At 43.5% G+C, this 14,230-nt stretch overlaps 1 protein-coding gene across 8 annotated transcripts in view; it reads right to left on the bottom strand.

The window, feature by feature from the left end:
* Window positions 1-672: 672 nt before the first annotated feature.
* Window positions 673-14,230, bottom strand: part of ZFP90 (ZFP90 zinc finger protein) — a 36,854-nt gene continuing 23,296 nt past the window's right edge. For 5 of the 8 annotated variants that reach the window (XM_019012551.4, XM_019012552.4, XM_004057865.5 and 2 more), the window contains exon 5: window positions 9,623-13,722. In XM_019012551.4, coding sequence (XP_018868096.1) covers window positions 12,068-13,722 — 1,655 coding nt within the window. In that variant the 3' untranslated portion in view covers window positions 9,623-12,067. Of the gene's footprint in view, window positions 1,003-9,622; window positions 13,778-14,230 lie in introns of those variants that run through there. The other 3 variants (XM_063700310.1, XM_055366263.2, XM_019012553.4) reach the window with 2 other exon arrangements.

Here is a 14,230-nt window from a genome sequence, read left to right as displayed (position 1 = left end):
AATATGCTGGAGCTTTTCTTTTTTTTTTTTTTTTTTTTTTTTTGAGACGGAGTCTCGCTCTGTCACCCAGGCTGGAGTGCAGTGGCGTGATCTCGGCTCACTGTAAGCTCCGCCTCCCGGGTTCACGCCATTCTCCTGCCTCAGCCTCCCGAGTAGCTGGGACTACAGGGACATGCCACTGCACCCGGCTCATTTTTTTGTATTTTTTTAGTAGAGATGGGGTTTCACTGTGTTAGCCAGGATGATCTCAATCTTCTGACCTCGTGATCCGCCTGCCTCGGCCTCCCAAAGTGCTGCGATTACAGGCGTGAGCCACCGTGCCCCGCCTGCTGGAGCTTTTCAAAGCTCCTTACAGACATCTTATTACCCAGCTTTTCCTTTTAAGCTTTTTGGTTAGCCTATTGTTTGCATTGTTACCTACTGCCTCAGGTAGCAATGATGTTAAACAATTGCCCTGATAATTTTCAAGTGATACCCCTGGGGAAAAGGCTGTTTGCACTGAGTCAGGTCAAATAAAGATAAGTCTTGTGAGTAGAGTCTTACAGGAAACCACCATACAAGTCAAATAATGACAATTCTCTGGGAATGGGGCTTTGAAGATGCTCCAAACCTATTCTGCTCCTTCCAGTGGTTGCCTGGCTGTTGGTTTTCAGGGATGCTGAGGAGCTGGGGAGAAGGAAATGGGAATAGAGCATGTTAAAATACCACAAAGATCACTCTTGTTAATGAAATGCATCCTTTTTTTTTTTTTTTAAATAAATGTTTCCTAGCTTGCTGCAAGGGGAACATTTGGTGCTTGCTGGAATAATGTTCCAGATTTGTGAAAAATCTGATTCTCACAGTTTTGTCAGTATTTGCATTGCTTGTATGGGGCAGAGAACTTCTGGAGGTCCTTACTTAGCCATTCTTGCTGACATCACTCAGGATTCTTTCTTGGAAGTTTCTGTCTTCTTTTGCCCTTACTCCCAGATGGTAGCGACAGTGGCAGGAGGCAGACAAATCCTATGCAGACAGGAACAGGTCCCCACTGAAACCCAGCCTTCAAGCTGAAGACAGTTTGATGCCTAGCTACAACTCCTCGGTAAATCCACAGACTGGATTGAGAACCTGTCTTCCCATCTAGCATGCTTTCCTCTGATTGATCACTACCCTTCATCTATTTTACATATACCCACCCTTGCCTAATTGGTTTTCTACACTGTCATGCCCATCTTTGAGTAGTGCCTTTGTTTTAGCCTTTTTTTTTTTTTTTTTGCATACTCACAAACCAATCAGCACACACTCCCCATTCTGAGCCCATAAAAGCCCTGGACCCAGTCAACAGAGAGATGACCTGACTTTGGGTGGGGGACCACCCTTACATCCCCTCTCCACTGAGAGCTGTTGTGTTACTCAATAAAATTCTTCTCTGCCCTCCTCACCCTTCAGTTGTCAGCATAACCTCATTCTTCTTGGATGCAGGACAAGAACTTGGGAACAGTCAAATGCGGGTATGAACTGTGACACAGGCAGGCTGAGGCATGCCTGTCCCAGCCACAGGCCAAGTGCGGATCCCAGTGCACAAGCCAGGCACAGCATGGTGGGCTGAGTGGATGAGGTGCCTCCTGTGGCAGGCCCGGGGCCAAGGGAGGCCCAGGTGGGGACACTGCTGGCCACAGAGGCCCCTATAGGCAAAGTGACTGAGAAAAATCCTGTGTCAGTTGTCCTAAGTTGTCTAAACCACAGCTTATTTTCCCCAGTTCAACATTTTCCTGAGGGTGTCTTCATCTGGGGTGTTAGTTCAAATATGGGGTAATTATTAAGTCCACCAATGTCACAGCTGGGTTTCACAGTGTCTTTTTTTTCCACTGTTTTTTTTTTTTTTTTGAGACAGGGTCTCACTCTGTGGCCCAGGCTGGCATATGCCAGTGGCACAATCTCTGCTCACTGCAACCTCTGCTTCCCTGGCTCAAGCAATTCTCCAGGCTCAGTCTGCCAAGTAGCTGGGACTACAGGTGTGAGCCACCATGCCAGCTAATTTTTGTATTTTTTTTAGAGACAGGGTTTCACCATGTTGCCCAAGCTGGTCTCAAACTCCTGAGCTCAAAGGAATCTGCCTGACTCAGCCTCCCAAAATGCTGGGATTATAGGTGTGAGGCACCACACCCAGTCCACGTGTGTCTTTCATCAGCAAAATGCCTCTAGGCAAAAGCAGATTTGAGTGCTGGGATCAGGAATTGTTTCTTGCTTCTCCTAAAGTTTGATCCCCAATTCTTTACTCTCCTTAGCTCTTTGGTGTTTTGGGGAATATTTTTTTTTTTTTTCAACATGTTTCCCAGCTTATTTTCTGTGGGAAATTCAGGCCTAATTACCTCGACCACTGTTATTGGGAGTATAACTCCCCACTCAAGGTTTCGTTATTCTCCCTCTAGCCTGCCTGCACAAGGCCGTCTGGTCCAGAGGATGGGAGAAGGGGTTGGAAGGAGACAGGGAAGATGAGATTGCATCTCTGTTCTTTATGACCTTGTTTCAGAGGGAGGAGAAACTTAAAGAATATCTTTTTTTTTTTTTTTTTTTTTTTTTTCAGAAAAAGGAGACACATTGACCAGGAGTTTCCCTGCTTAGACAATTTCATATGGTTCAACTTATCCGCACTTTGTGCAGTAGGTCACATGATAGGAGATGGCAGTCTCCTGCCATCTGGCAAAGGTCAGAAGGCAGGAGGGGCCTGGTCCAGGATGTCCCAGCCATGGGACACAGATGGCTAGTGGCAGCCACAGGAGGAGAATGACTTGTCCCTGCATGCAGGAAACCTGGAGAAAGGCACATAGCCAAGCTTGTATCCACGCTGTGCCACTCAGAAGGAAGCAAAAACTCAGCACTGCACATGGCCGAGCAGACCAAAAGCGACTGCGAGGGAAGACGTTCAGCCCAGAAGTGGAAGTGAGCTGCTGCTAAGGCTTTCGGGGAACGTAGTCCCTAGCTGTGCCACATGTCCCTGTGTTCAGGAGGTGCTCTCTTGACATGTGTGTGCAACACACCTGGCGGAACTACACATCTCAACCTCAGCTCATAAAATGTATGATGCCACCAGTGGGCTTCCTTTGGACACCTCTTTAAAAGGCACACCCAGATCTTCCTATTATTAATTGTAAACTGGTGGTGTAAACCTTTCTAACCTGTGTGATGTTACCCTTAAAATGCCTTCCCACCCCCCAACACTGTCAAATCCCGTTAGGATCCCTTAACCTGAGCAAATACAATTTTCTGCTTACTTTCAGTTATTGAAACTTAGTCTGACCATATATATATATAGTTTTGTTTTGCTTTTAGAGACAGGTCTTGCTGTGTCACCTAGGCTGGGGTGCAATGGCATAATCATGGCTCACTGTAGCCTGGACCTGCTGGCCTCAAGCCTCCTGAAGTTCTGGGATTTTAAGTGTGCCACTGCACCTGGCGATGAAGCCTGTGGCCTGCCCTGATGGCACCCCTGGGTTCAGCTTCATCCCAGCTCTCTGTGTTGATTCACAGCAGGGCAGCCTAGTTTCCCTTGGGCCTCACGCAATCCTTGCCTCTAACCAGTCTCAAGGTGAGTTTGGCAGAGCAGCCATTGACACAGCCTTATGGCTCCTGCCCACTTGTCCTCCTTCCCAAGAGCTCCAGGTACAGGGTGAACATACATCTGGGTTTTAGAGCACAATCTGAGCTTCCCATCTGATTAGCTTCCCCTTCATTCTCAGGGTCCCTGTTTGGACAATCAATTATAAGGACACCCTATCCAGGAACCACTGAAATCCTGACTTGTGATCTCTGATGTTAAGGAAAACAGATGGAGTGGTCCTATCCTTTCCTTCCCAGGGATAACACAAATGCAGACCCTTAGAGATCTCCACTCTGCTGCTAGGGACTACTCCAGCAGCAGCCCCCTCCCTTCTGAAATCTCCAGACAGTTGGGGGCACCCCTCTCTGTTCGATCCTTTACCACCTTCCACCTCCACACTACAGGGAACACATTTTAAGGAACAAACATTAAGTTCTCCCAAGAACTCCAGGTGACAGCTGTGAAGTGGGCCTGTGGTTTTGCTGGAGATGGAGATGCCAAGCTCCCATGCTTTCAGATCCCCCAATATCTCATTCTTGGTGCCCAAGTCCCCCACCCCTGTAGGGGCAGGGTAAGGGCTTCATCCCAGGAGCATGAGGCCCATCTCCTCTGGATCAGAACCTCCTTACATGGTTTTTATACAGGGGCCAAGGATCAAGTGGCTCTGTGACTCTCACATCTAGTGAGTCCTATGGGACCCTGTGTCCAGTCTCTGTGACACCCTTTAGAAAGCAGAGGAATGTGACATTTTGTTTTCACCTTAAGAGCTTTATCAGCAACTCCAAGCCAATAGAAAAGTCCCTGTCAAGATCCTGTGAGAACTCTAACTTTGGAATTGCAAATTGCCAGTTTTTTAATGCAGACAGTAAAATAAAAGCCCCATTAATTACTACAATAATACTTCCTGTTCACAGCTCAATAAAATACCATTATAATTCAGGTCCAGATTTCTTGACTCCTTTATCCATTAAAATGTGTTTGTCTTTTAGTGTGTCTGCTACCTTTCCAAATGGAAAAAAAAGTGTCAGCTGGTCATGGTGGCATGCACCTGTAGTCCTAGCTGCTTGGGCGACTAAGGACAGAGGATCACTTGAGCCCAGGAGTTTGAGGCTTCAGTGAGCTATGATCACACCACTGCATCAGAGACCCCACCTCAAAAGAAAAGTGTTTGTTAAAAAAGTATGTTTTTCCAAAATGACCAGGGTTTTACTAGAAGTTATTAGCAAAAATTAGTAATATCCTTCCACCAACTCTTGCAAATAATCACTTATGCTCCTCATCTGCAGGAAGCCCTCTGCTCCTCTGCCCTCCCTTCTTTTTAATTGGTGCCTCAAAAGGCATTTCTGGCAAGTGGCAATGCTTTGCCTGATTCTGACAGTGCCAAGACTTTCTTTTAACAATTTTTTATTATTTCCTAAAAATTATTTTTGTTGAGATGAGGTCTCACTATGTTGCTTAGGCTGGTCTCAACTCCTGGCCTCAAGTGATCCTCCCACCTTGGCCTCCCAAAGTGCTGGGATTACAGGTATGAGCCGCCGTGCTGGGTCCCTCCCTTCTTTCTTGGGCTTGGATCAGCTTCTCACTCTGAGGAGCATCAGTGCTCATTATTCCTTCCCCCCAAATCCTTCAGGTGTGCTGGTGTACAAGTTATCCAGGCTTATGGCCCGAGGGAAACCAAGCAGGTGGTTGTGTGGGAGGAGGAATCAGATAAGAAAAAGGAGGCCAACTTTAACTGTAAATGAGTTTAAACATTCACAGAGGCACATACAACGAATACCTATGCACCACTGTGGGGACGAAAGTTTTAAATTTTATTATTTACTATTATTATTTTTTGCCTTTCAAATGAGTTTAATAAAGACTAGTTTGGAAAATAGCGATTTTAAATTTTAATCCACCATGTGACTTCTGACTAACCTAACCCTCAGTCTGGGAATGCCTCTAAAATGTCTAGTTGATGTATTACTCTTTACGTAGAAACACCTATTTCCCTTCCCTCAAAACAACCCTTGATGCTGTTGCAGAAATCATAGGCTGTGATACCCGGAGCATTCCCTCAGCACGCACATTCCTTCAACGGCATGTATACTTTCCCCCAAGATACAAGCCCTGGTTCTGATGGGGTGTGGTGTGAAGATCTACCTTCCGGCCACCCAAGACCACACTTCTAAGTTTCCCCTAAAAAATCACCCAAACCGACAAACTGGATTTGTCTGCCTCATTCTTTGGCTTCCCAGCTCCTTCAGCATCTGAGGGTTGCTTTGCATACATGGCCCTTTCACAGAACTGAGCCCTGGGGGAATTCCTATGTCTAGAGCAAGGAAAGATAACTTGGGAGAAGTAGCTGTCAATAAAGGATAAGAAAATCTAGTAAGTGTAACCTGGAAGCCAAGTGAAAAAAAAAAGGGTCACTGTGAGGAAGTGATCAACTAATGTATCAAATAATGTTGAAAAGACAAGTAAACGTGAGGTAAGAGACCAGCAGGACTTATTTTCCAGTCCCAACAGGATAAAGAGAAGAAATGGTGAGAACCAGCAGACAGTGCTGAAAGCAACCTCTAGCTTCCTTCGTTGCTCATTAGCATAAGACCCTCCCACCAGCACCATGACATTTACAAATACCATGGCAATGGCCAAGAAGTTACCACCCCTTTCCATGACAGTAATCCAAAAATTACCACCCCTTTTCCAGAGATTTCTGCATAACCCTCCCCTTGATTTGCATGTAATTAAAATGGGTATAAATATAGCTAGCCAACTGTCCACAAGTGCTCACTCGGGGTGCACTGCCTAGGAGTTGGATGTGCTTCACAGGAGCAATTCCAGTTCAGTAAAACTTGCTAACACCACTGGCTTGCCTTTGAATTCTTTCCTGGGAGAAGCCAAGCACCTGTATGGGCTCATCTCCCTGCATCAATAGGACTGAAAAAGACCACTGGATTTAGCCACATGGAATCCATCAGGGATCTTTGATGAGAGCGGACACAAAGACCTGATTGGAGTGGGTGCAAGAGTGAATGGAAGAAGAGGAATTAGAGATGAGTATTCCACACCTCTACTGAGGAATCTTACTATTGAGTGATGCAAGAAATGGAGTGGTAGGCAGGTAGAGGAGGATACAGCACACACACACACACACACACACACATATATATTTGAGATGAAAAAAATACATGTTACTATGCTAATGGGAAAGATCCAGTAGACGAAAAAAAAAATAAATGCAGGAAAGAACAACTGCAGGAATTATGCCCTAGTTTAAGGATGGGATCTAACACACTAGAGGAGGACTTGATCTTAGGTAAGAGAACAAAGTGCCAACCATAGCAACAGAAAGAATGCAAGAATAAGATGCACAGAGAAGAGAAATTATCTTCTGATTCCTTTTTAAAAAAAATTATTTTTTTGAGACCAGGTTATGAGACTAATTTTTTTTGCATTTTTGGTAGAAACAGAGTTTTGCCATGTTGCCCAGACTGGTCTCGAACTCCTGGGCTCAAGAAATTCGCCCACCCAGCCTCCCAAAGTGTTGAGATTAAAAGTGTGAGTCACTGCCCCTGGCCTCTTCTGATTCCTTTTCTTGTTCTCAGTTAACTAGGAAATAAGGTCACCAGCTGAGTCAGGAGTGGGCGAAGTGCTGGAGAGGTTAGAGAGAGAAGTCATAAAATAGCAACTTAGAAGAGTGGGACAATGACTGGATAGGAAAACAAATGCTGGAGGATAGCATACAAGAAATTAAAGTGGGACTAATCAGCTGGGCGCAGTGGCTCACGCCTGTAATCCCAGCACTTTGGGAGGCCGACACAGGCAGATCATGAGGTCAGGAGTTCAAGACTAGCCTGACCAACATGGTGAAACCCCATCTCTACTAAAAATACAGTAAATAGCTGGGCATGGTGGTGCACGCCTGTAGTCCCAGCTACTCAGGAGGCTGAGGCAGGAGAATTGCTTCAACCTGGTAGGCGGAGGTTGCAGTGAGTTGAGATCATGCCACCGCACTCCAGCTTGGGTGACAGAGACTCCATCTCCAAAAAAAAAAAAAGTGGGACTAATCGTCATAGTTGTTTTTCTTCAGCCACATTTAGCTGGATGGATATAGGAGTGGAATAGGCAGCTCTAGGCTCTTCTTTGTTTTGCCAGATGCTCTGGTTCCTTCATTTAAAAACTGTATGTTAAATTATAATATGCCATGATTGACTGGGCACAGTGGCTCACACCTGTAATCCCAGCACTTTGGGAGGCCAAGGAAATGGATCACTTGAGGCCAGGAGTTCGAAACCAGCCTGGCCAACATGGCGAAAACTCATCTCTACTAAAAATACAAAAATTAGTCGGGTGTGGTGGTGCACACCTGTGGTCCCAGCTACTTGGGATGCTGAAACATGAGAATCACTTGAACCTGGGAGGTGGAGGCTGCAGTGAGCTGAGATCGTACTGCTGCACTCCAGCCTGGGTGACAAGGCAAGACCCTGTCTCAAAAAGAATATGCCATGACTTATTGTTAACCTATTCACTTCCCAGTATTTCTGTTGTGTTCATATTTTTACTCTTTAAAACACTGCCTCAATAAACACCTGTGCGTGTGTCTCTTTTCCTCACAAGGGAGAATTTCTAGTCTAGGATATGTATCTCCAAGTGGTATTGCTGAGACATGAGATATGCTTAGCTTTGATTTTACTGGATATTGCCAAATTACTTCCCAAAATAATTATACTAAGTTACCCTCTTGCCAGCAGTGTATAAAAGTTCTAATTCCCCTCTGCCAGATTTCTCAATTTTTGCCAGCCTAATTGGTAGGAAACAGTATTACATTGTTTTATTTTGCAATATTCTGACTTCAAGATGGAGCATCTTTTCATTTACCTACCAGTCTTCTTTGTCTAGCAATCAATCTCCACTCAATTGCTCACTTAAAACACTATATCACTATACTAAGTATCTACCATATGCCTGGCATTAATTAGCAGGGTAATAAAAAGAGCTATCAAAACAGACATGGACTCTTGCCTTCCTGGAACTCACCATCTAGTGTAGGAAAAAGAAAACCAAATAATCACAAATACAAACTGTGGTAACATGGAGGACATTAACAGTAATCCATGAAATTTTTTAAAAGGGAGACCAATGTAATTGAAATAGGAGAGTCAGCAAAACCTTTCCTGAAGCACCATTTGCATTTCAACAGATGAGTAGGAATTAACCACCTTAGTATTTTAAAAAAGTGCTCAATCTTGAAGTCAGAATACTGCAAAATGAAAAGCCTACTGCAGCTATTAAAAAAACCAAGCATCACCACCATCAATGTGCCTAAAAGTGCAGAAGTCTTTTCTCATCTTCCATGAAGGTACGCTAGATGCTCTGGCAGATAAAAGTATATCACACATATTTTAGGTTTCTTTAATGCAAGCAACAAACATAAAAAATTAGCTTGAGCAAAAAGGAGAAACTGTTGGACTGATGGGGAGCTTCCTGAATCCCAAGGAGAGCTTCAGAAATTGAGCCAGGTCTAAGGACATCAGGAAATAGAAACAAGAACACCATCATGTCAACCTTGTCCTCTCCTACTTCCCATCTCTGGTAAGAAATCAGGTTCCAGGAAGCTCTAGGCCTTTTATCTTTTGGCCTAGCAACACAAAAGCCCAAAGTAGGGCTCCTTCCAGCTCTACTTGGAAAAAATTCTGGCAAAGGACTCTGATTAGCTGAACTAGGTCTCATGCCTGCCCCTAAAACTATCAGTGAGCCCCAGGGACATCCTGATTTAGGTTCCTACAGTCAATACAATCAGATTGTTGCAAGAGGAAAAGGGGGAAAATGCTGGGCAAAGACAAGAACTACCACCACACCGCTAACCAGAAGTTGTAAGGATTGAATGACAGATGTGAAACACCTAGCACAATGTCTTTAAAGTGGTAAGCATTCAATAAATGGTAGCTATTAACTCACCTGGCTGTGATGAGTTTAGCAGTTAATTCCTCCCTCTTGGTGCACCACTCTTTAATCTTAGCCAAGTTCTGAAAATTGAAAACGACAAACTGACTCCCATTCAACTCAGAAGGCTATTTATTGAAAGAATACAATGATGTTACAAGGATGCATTTCGCGTAGCCCTAAAAGGCTAGGTATCCATAAGTGCATGGTGCATGGCTGTTGGGACTAAGAAAGCCTTCTGGTCAATGAGCCACACATATGTCCTGGGCTCCCTCCCTGTCAATGAAGATGTGCTGAGGTTCAGAGAGTGGTGGCTGGATCTAGGCCAAGCTCCAAACACAAACCAGTACTCTCCTTTGGGTCTTCCGGAACTAAGGTTTTATAAACTTCCGTAACAGTGGGGGCAGCACTCAGTTGGTTACAATTCATGCCATTCCTGAAAGTAGTCCACTATGGGGATCCCCAAACAACCAGTAGCATAATGAGTTCCTGACAGGCATCCTAGCCAATCAGTAGGGAGGGTCTGAGTAGAATTACCCATTGTCAAACTATGTATCAGATAATAGAAGCACAGCCTTGGCATTGTGTGTGAGCTAATCATGGTGCACCATAAACAAGGTGTTTTGGATGGTCAGCATCTCAGAAGGGCAGATCTGCCATTGAATATTCCATTTTGCATCACAGAGGAGAGACTAATTGAGCTACACATATTACATTTCAGCCCCCATGCACAATTTTTTCCCTGCAAAGAATGAAGAATACTTGGGTGCTGCTGCATGCCATCCATGATGAGAGAAAGGCAATGAATCCTGCTATGTGGCATGCAAAAAATCCAGTAGGAAAGGTTCACCATCAATACCACCAATATCTTGCCCCATGATTCATATTTAGGGCTGGGAAGATTTATCTATCTTTGGGAGGCAGCTCTTGTGTAAAAGGAATCAATGTCCAGTTGTGCCCAAATTGGTCTGCATGGTCAATGTCAACACACCAACAAAGGTTCTGGAAATTCCTTTAGGATAGCCCATAGGAGTCATTAGGGGATGCAGCAGGCCACTAAAGCTTAGCTGATGCTTTACTAATGGAAAAGCATTATACAACTAAAATAAATTGATGTGTGTGTGTGTCTTGCTCTGTTGCTCAGGCTGGAATGCAGTAGTATGATCTCAGCTCACTGCAGTCTCTGCTCCCGGGTTCCAGTTATCCTCCCACCTCAGCCTCCTGAGTAGCTGGGACTACCACTGCATGCCACCACGCCCAGCTAATTTTTGGATTTTTTTTTTTTTTTTTTTTTAAAGAGATGGGGTTTCACCATGTTGTCCAGGCTGGTCTTGAACTCCTGGGCTCACGCAGTCTATCTGCCTTAGCCACCCAAAGTGCTCGGATTACAGGTATGAGACACCATACCTAGCCAAGTTAATTCTTTTAATGGTGAAATCTTTTCTTTGCACATAAAATGAGCCAGTGCATGTTGCTTCTCTGAGTACAAGACAAAATTTATGGCAATGGGCAATTAGACTTATACTTTTCTGCAAGAAAATTAACAGGGGAAAATTCCTCTTAGTTTTCTGTTGTTTTCCCATTGATCTGATACTGTAGGCTTAAGAAAGTGCTTTTTCATGGGCATGCCATAAAAAGTACAATAAGGGGACTTAATAGTTCTGTGAAACTGGCATATGTTAGCTGAAAGTATAATTGTAACTGGGAAAAGGGGAAAAAGTCACTAGTAGTTCAACCATCTACAGTTTCTGTTAAATTGTGGTTTGTAAGCCTCCAAGAAGTTGCTTTAAATAGTTTGTGATAAATTTGCATACATTTTGCTGCCACTTATACTTTTAAGAATTCTCAAAGTGTCCAACCCATAGGTGCCCATTAAATGTTTGTGTATCTGACACATCTTAAAATTTATTTTAAAGCCCTCTGAGTCCAAAAATAACCTTTTCACTGGCAAGGCCATGGGGCCCCAAATCCAGGAAACCTGCATTTTTAACCCAGCTTTACCCTTATAGGCTGTATCATACTGTGGAAACCACTTCACATCTTTGGCTTTCAGTCTCTTCATCTGTACAATGAAGTGATTGGGCTAGTTGACCTAATTCTTTGAATGGTGACTTCCTGGAGTTGGAACTGGTTTCCATGGTGAAGTTAATGTAAGAGCCGCAGTTGAGTGCAGTTGTCAAGCAATTTTTAAAATGGGTTTTGGTCATTACTGCAGAAATTTGTTTTTTAAAAAAGCTGTTGACATTGGGGGTCACAAGTCAAGATGTTGAAACTTGATGATATCCTGCATACATATATTCAAAAGCAAAGTCCAACATATAGGCATATCAGCCCCAACCAGCTACATACATGTAGCTGTTTTTACACTAGTCTGTAATCAGATCTGAGAATGTGTCTTTATGTTAAAAAAAAAAAATCTGTCTACTGGCAGTTTTCTCCACACACAACATATAAACACACACGTAATTCATTACATTCCCAAGCTCTCTAAGAATCCTCTGATCCTGAATCAGAACATTTTAGCTAAAGCATTCTGCAAATTCCTTAATTTCACGGTTCCTAGAGTTTATTTCGAGTATGAATTCTCTGGTGTTTAGTAAGAGCTGAACTTCGGCTGAAGTTTTTCCCACATTCCTTACAAGAATAGGGTTTTTCTCCAGTATGAATTCTCTGATGATCATGCAGGTTGGTTTTTTTTCGGAAGGCTCTCCCACATTCATTACATTCATAGGGCTTCTCTCCAGTATGAGTTCTCTCATGCTGAATGAGAGATGAACTTTGACTAAAGGCTTTACCACAGTCAATACATTCATAGGGTTTCTCTCCAGTGTGGGTTCTCTCATGTTGAGTAAGCGATGAGCGTCGACTAAAGGCTTCTCCACACTCATTACATTCATAGGGTTTCTCTCCAGTATGAATTCTGTGATGCTCTATGAAACTTGTACTCCTTTTGAAAGCTTTCCCACATACATTACATTGATAGGGTTTCTCTCCAGGATGAGAAATAGCTTGCTGACTAAAAGCCTGCTCACAATCATAGGGGTTCTCTGCAGTATGGATCCTCTGATGGTCAGTAAAGTCTGTAATGTGACTAAAGTCTTCCCCACAGTCATTACAATGGTAGGATTTCACTTCGATAAGAGTGCTTTCATCTTGAGTGAGAGATGTGCTGTGCTTGAAATCTATGCTGTAGTTACTGCTTTGGTAAGGTTTGCCTCTCTTATGAATCCTCATATGTTTATAAAGGGATGGGCTCTGACCAAAAGCCCTCCCACATATGCTACATTCAAAAGGTTTCTCTCCAGTATGAGTCCTCTCATGTTGGACAAGGGAAGAACATCGACTAAAGGCTTTCCCACATTCCTTACACTGGAAGGGCTTCTCTCCACTATGTGTGACCTCGTGTTGAGTGAGGGATGTGCCATGCCTAAAGGACCTCCCGCATAGATTACATCGATAGGGTTTCTCTCCAGTGTGAATTCGCTGGTGTTGAACAAGGGAGGAGCTGCGCTGGAAGGCTTTCCCACAGAGACTACACTGATAGGGTTTCTCTCCAGTATGAGCATTCTCATGCTGACCAAGAGATGAGCTATGCCTGAAGGCCTTTCCACATACATTGCATTCAAAGGGTTTCTCCCCAGTGTGAATTCTCTGATGCTCAGTAAGCTGTGTCTTCCAGAGAAAGGTTTTCCCACAGTCGGTACATTCATGGTGTTTCTTTCCAGGATAAATTCCTTGATCTGTTCCATTAGGGAAAGCTCCCTCTCCTTTATGTGTTTTCTCATGTTTAGTAAGCGATGATCTATGAATAAAGGCTTTTCTACATTTATCACACTTATAGGGTTTCTTTTTTGCAAGAATATTATTCTGATTAAGTAAGTCTGCATTATGTCCCAAATTGCTTCCAAGGGTCTCACATTCACTAGGCCTTATTCTTGCAGGAATGTTCAGTTGTGTAACCAAATTGGTGTTCAATCTAGAATTTTCACTGAATTTATTTTGCTCAAAACTTTCTTGTGGTGTAATTATTTTCTTCTGGGTGGATGCCTCTGATCCCAGATGTCTCTTCCAGTTTTCCTGTTGCCTGTCTAACTGGCTGCTAACATCCCAGGAGTCTTCTAATGTAGCATGTAAGAGATCATGTGTGCAGTGGGATACTTCTGATACATCCTGCTGCAAATGTGATGATTTGACTTCAGGCCTGGTCTTCCAGTCTGAAAGAAATCCAAAGTACAAAAGTCCCCTATTCCTTCCTGTTGAAATACACTGCTAGCGTAGGAATGAAGAAAGACATATAAGTTACATATGACTCTGTTTTGAAATTACTCCTGTATCCTGAGAAGACGACCCAAAATGGAGAAAAGGAAAAGTGAAGAAATGATAGTGAAGACTGCAGATTCAGAGTATGTGGTAAGTCCAGAGAATGAGGAAAGCCCATCTAGGAGGGTTGGTTAGAAAATAAGGAAATAAGCGAGCAGGACTGTGTTAGGCACAGATACAAATGGAACAGGATCACAGCCCATCTTAGGATCCTATATGCTCTCCATGCCTCCTATCCTTTTATAAACCACCACAAAATCTGTCTTCCTAATATATCCATTTCATAATTTCTTTACTGTCAACTCTGAGGTTCCAGGTCTCCAAATGCTGCAGAGAAAATCTGTATCCAGTGATATAACTGAAAAGATTATTTGAAATACTGCATTTTCTCAGTTTGTAAAG

The sequence above is a fragment of the Gorilla gorilla genome, chromosome 18 (genome assembly GCF_029281585.2).
Source record: "Gorilla gorilla gorilla isolate KB3781 chromosome 18, NHGRI_mGorGor1-v2.1_pri, whole genome shotgun sequence".
NCBI lineage: Eukaryota > Metazoa > Chordata > Mammalia > Primates > Hominidae > Gorilla > Gorilla gorilla.
Note: the sequence above shows the minus strand (reverse complement) of the source record. Positions and strands in the feature narration are given on the sequence as shown.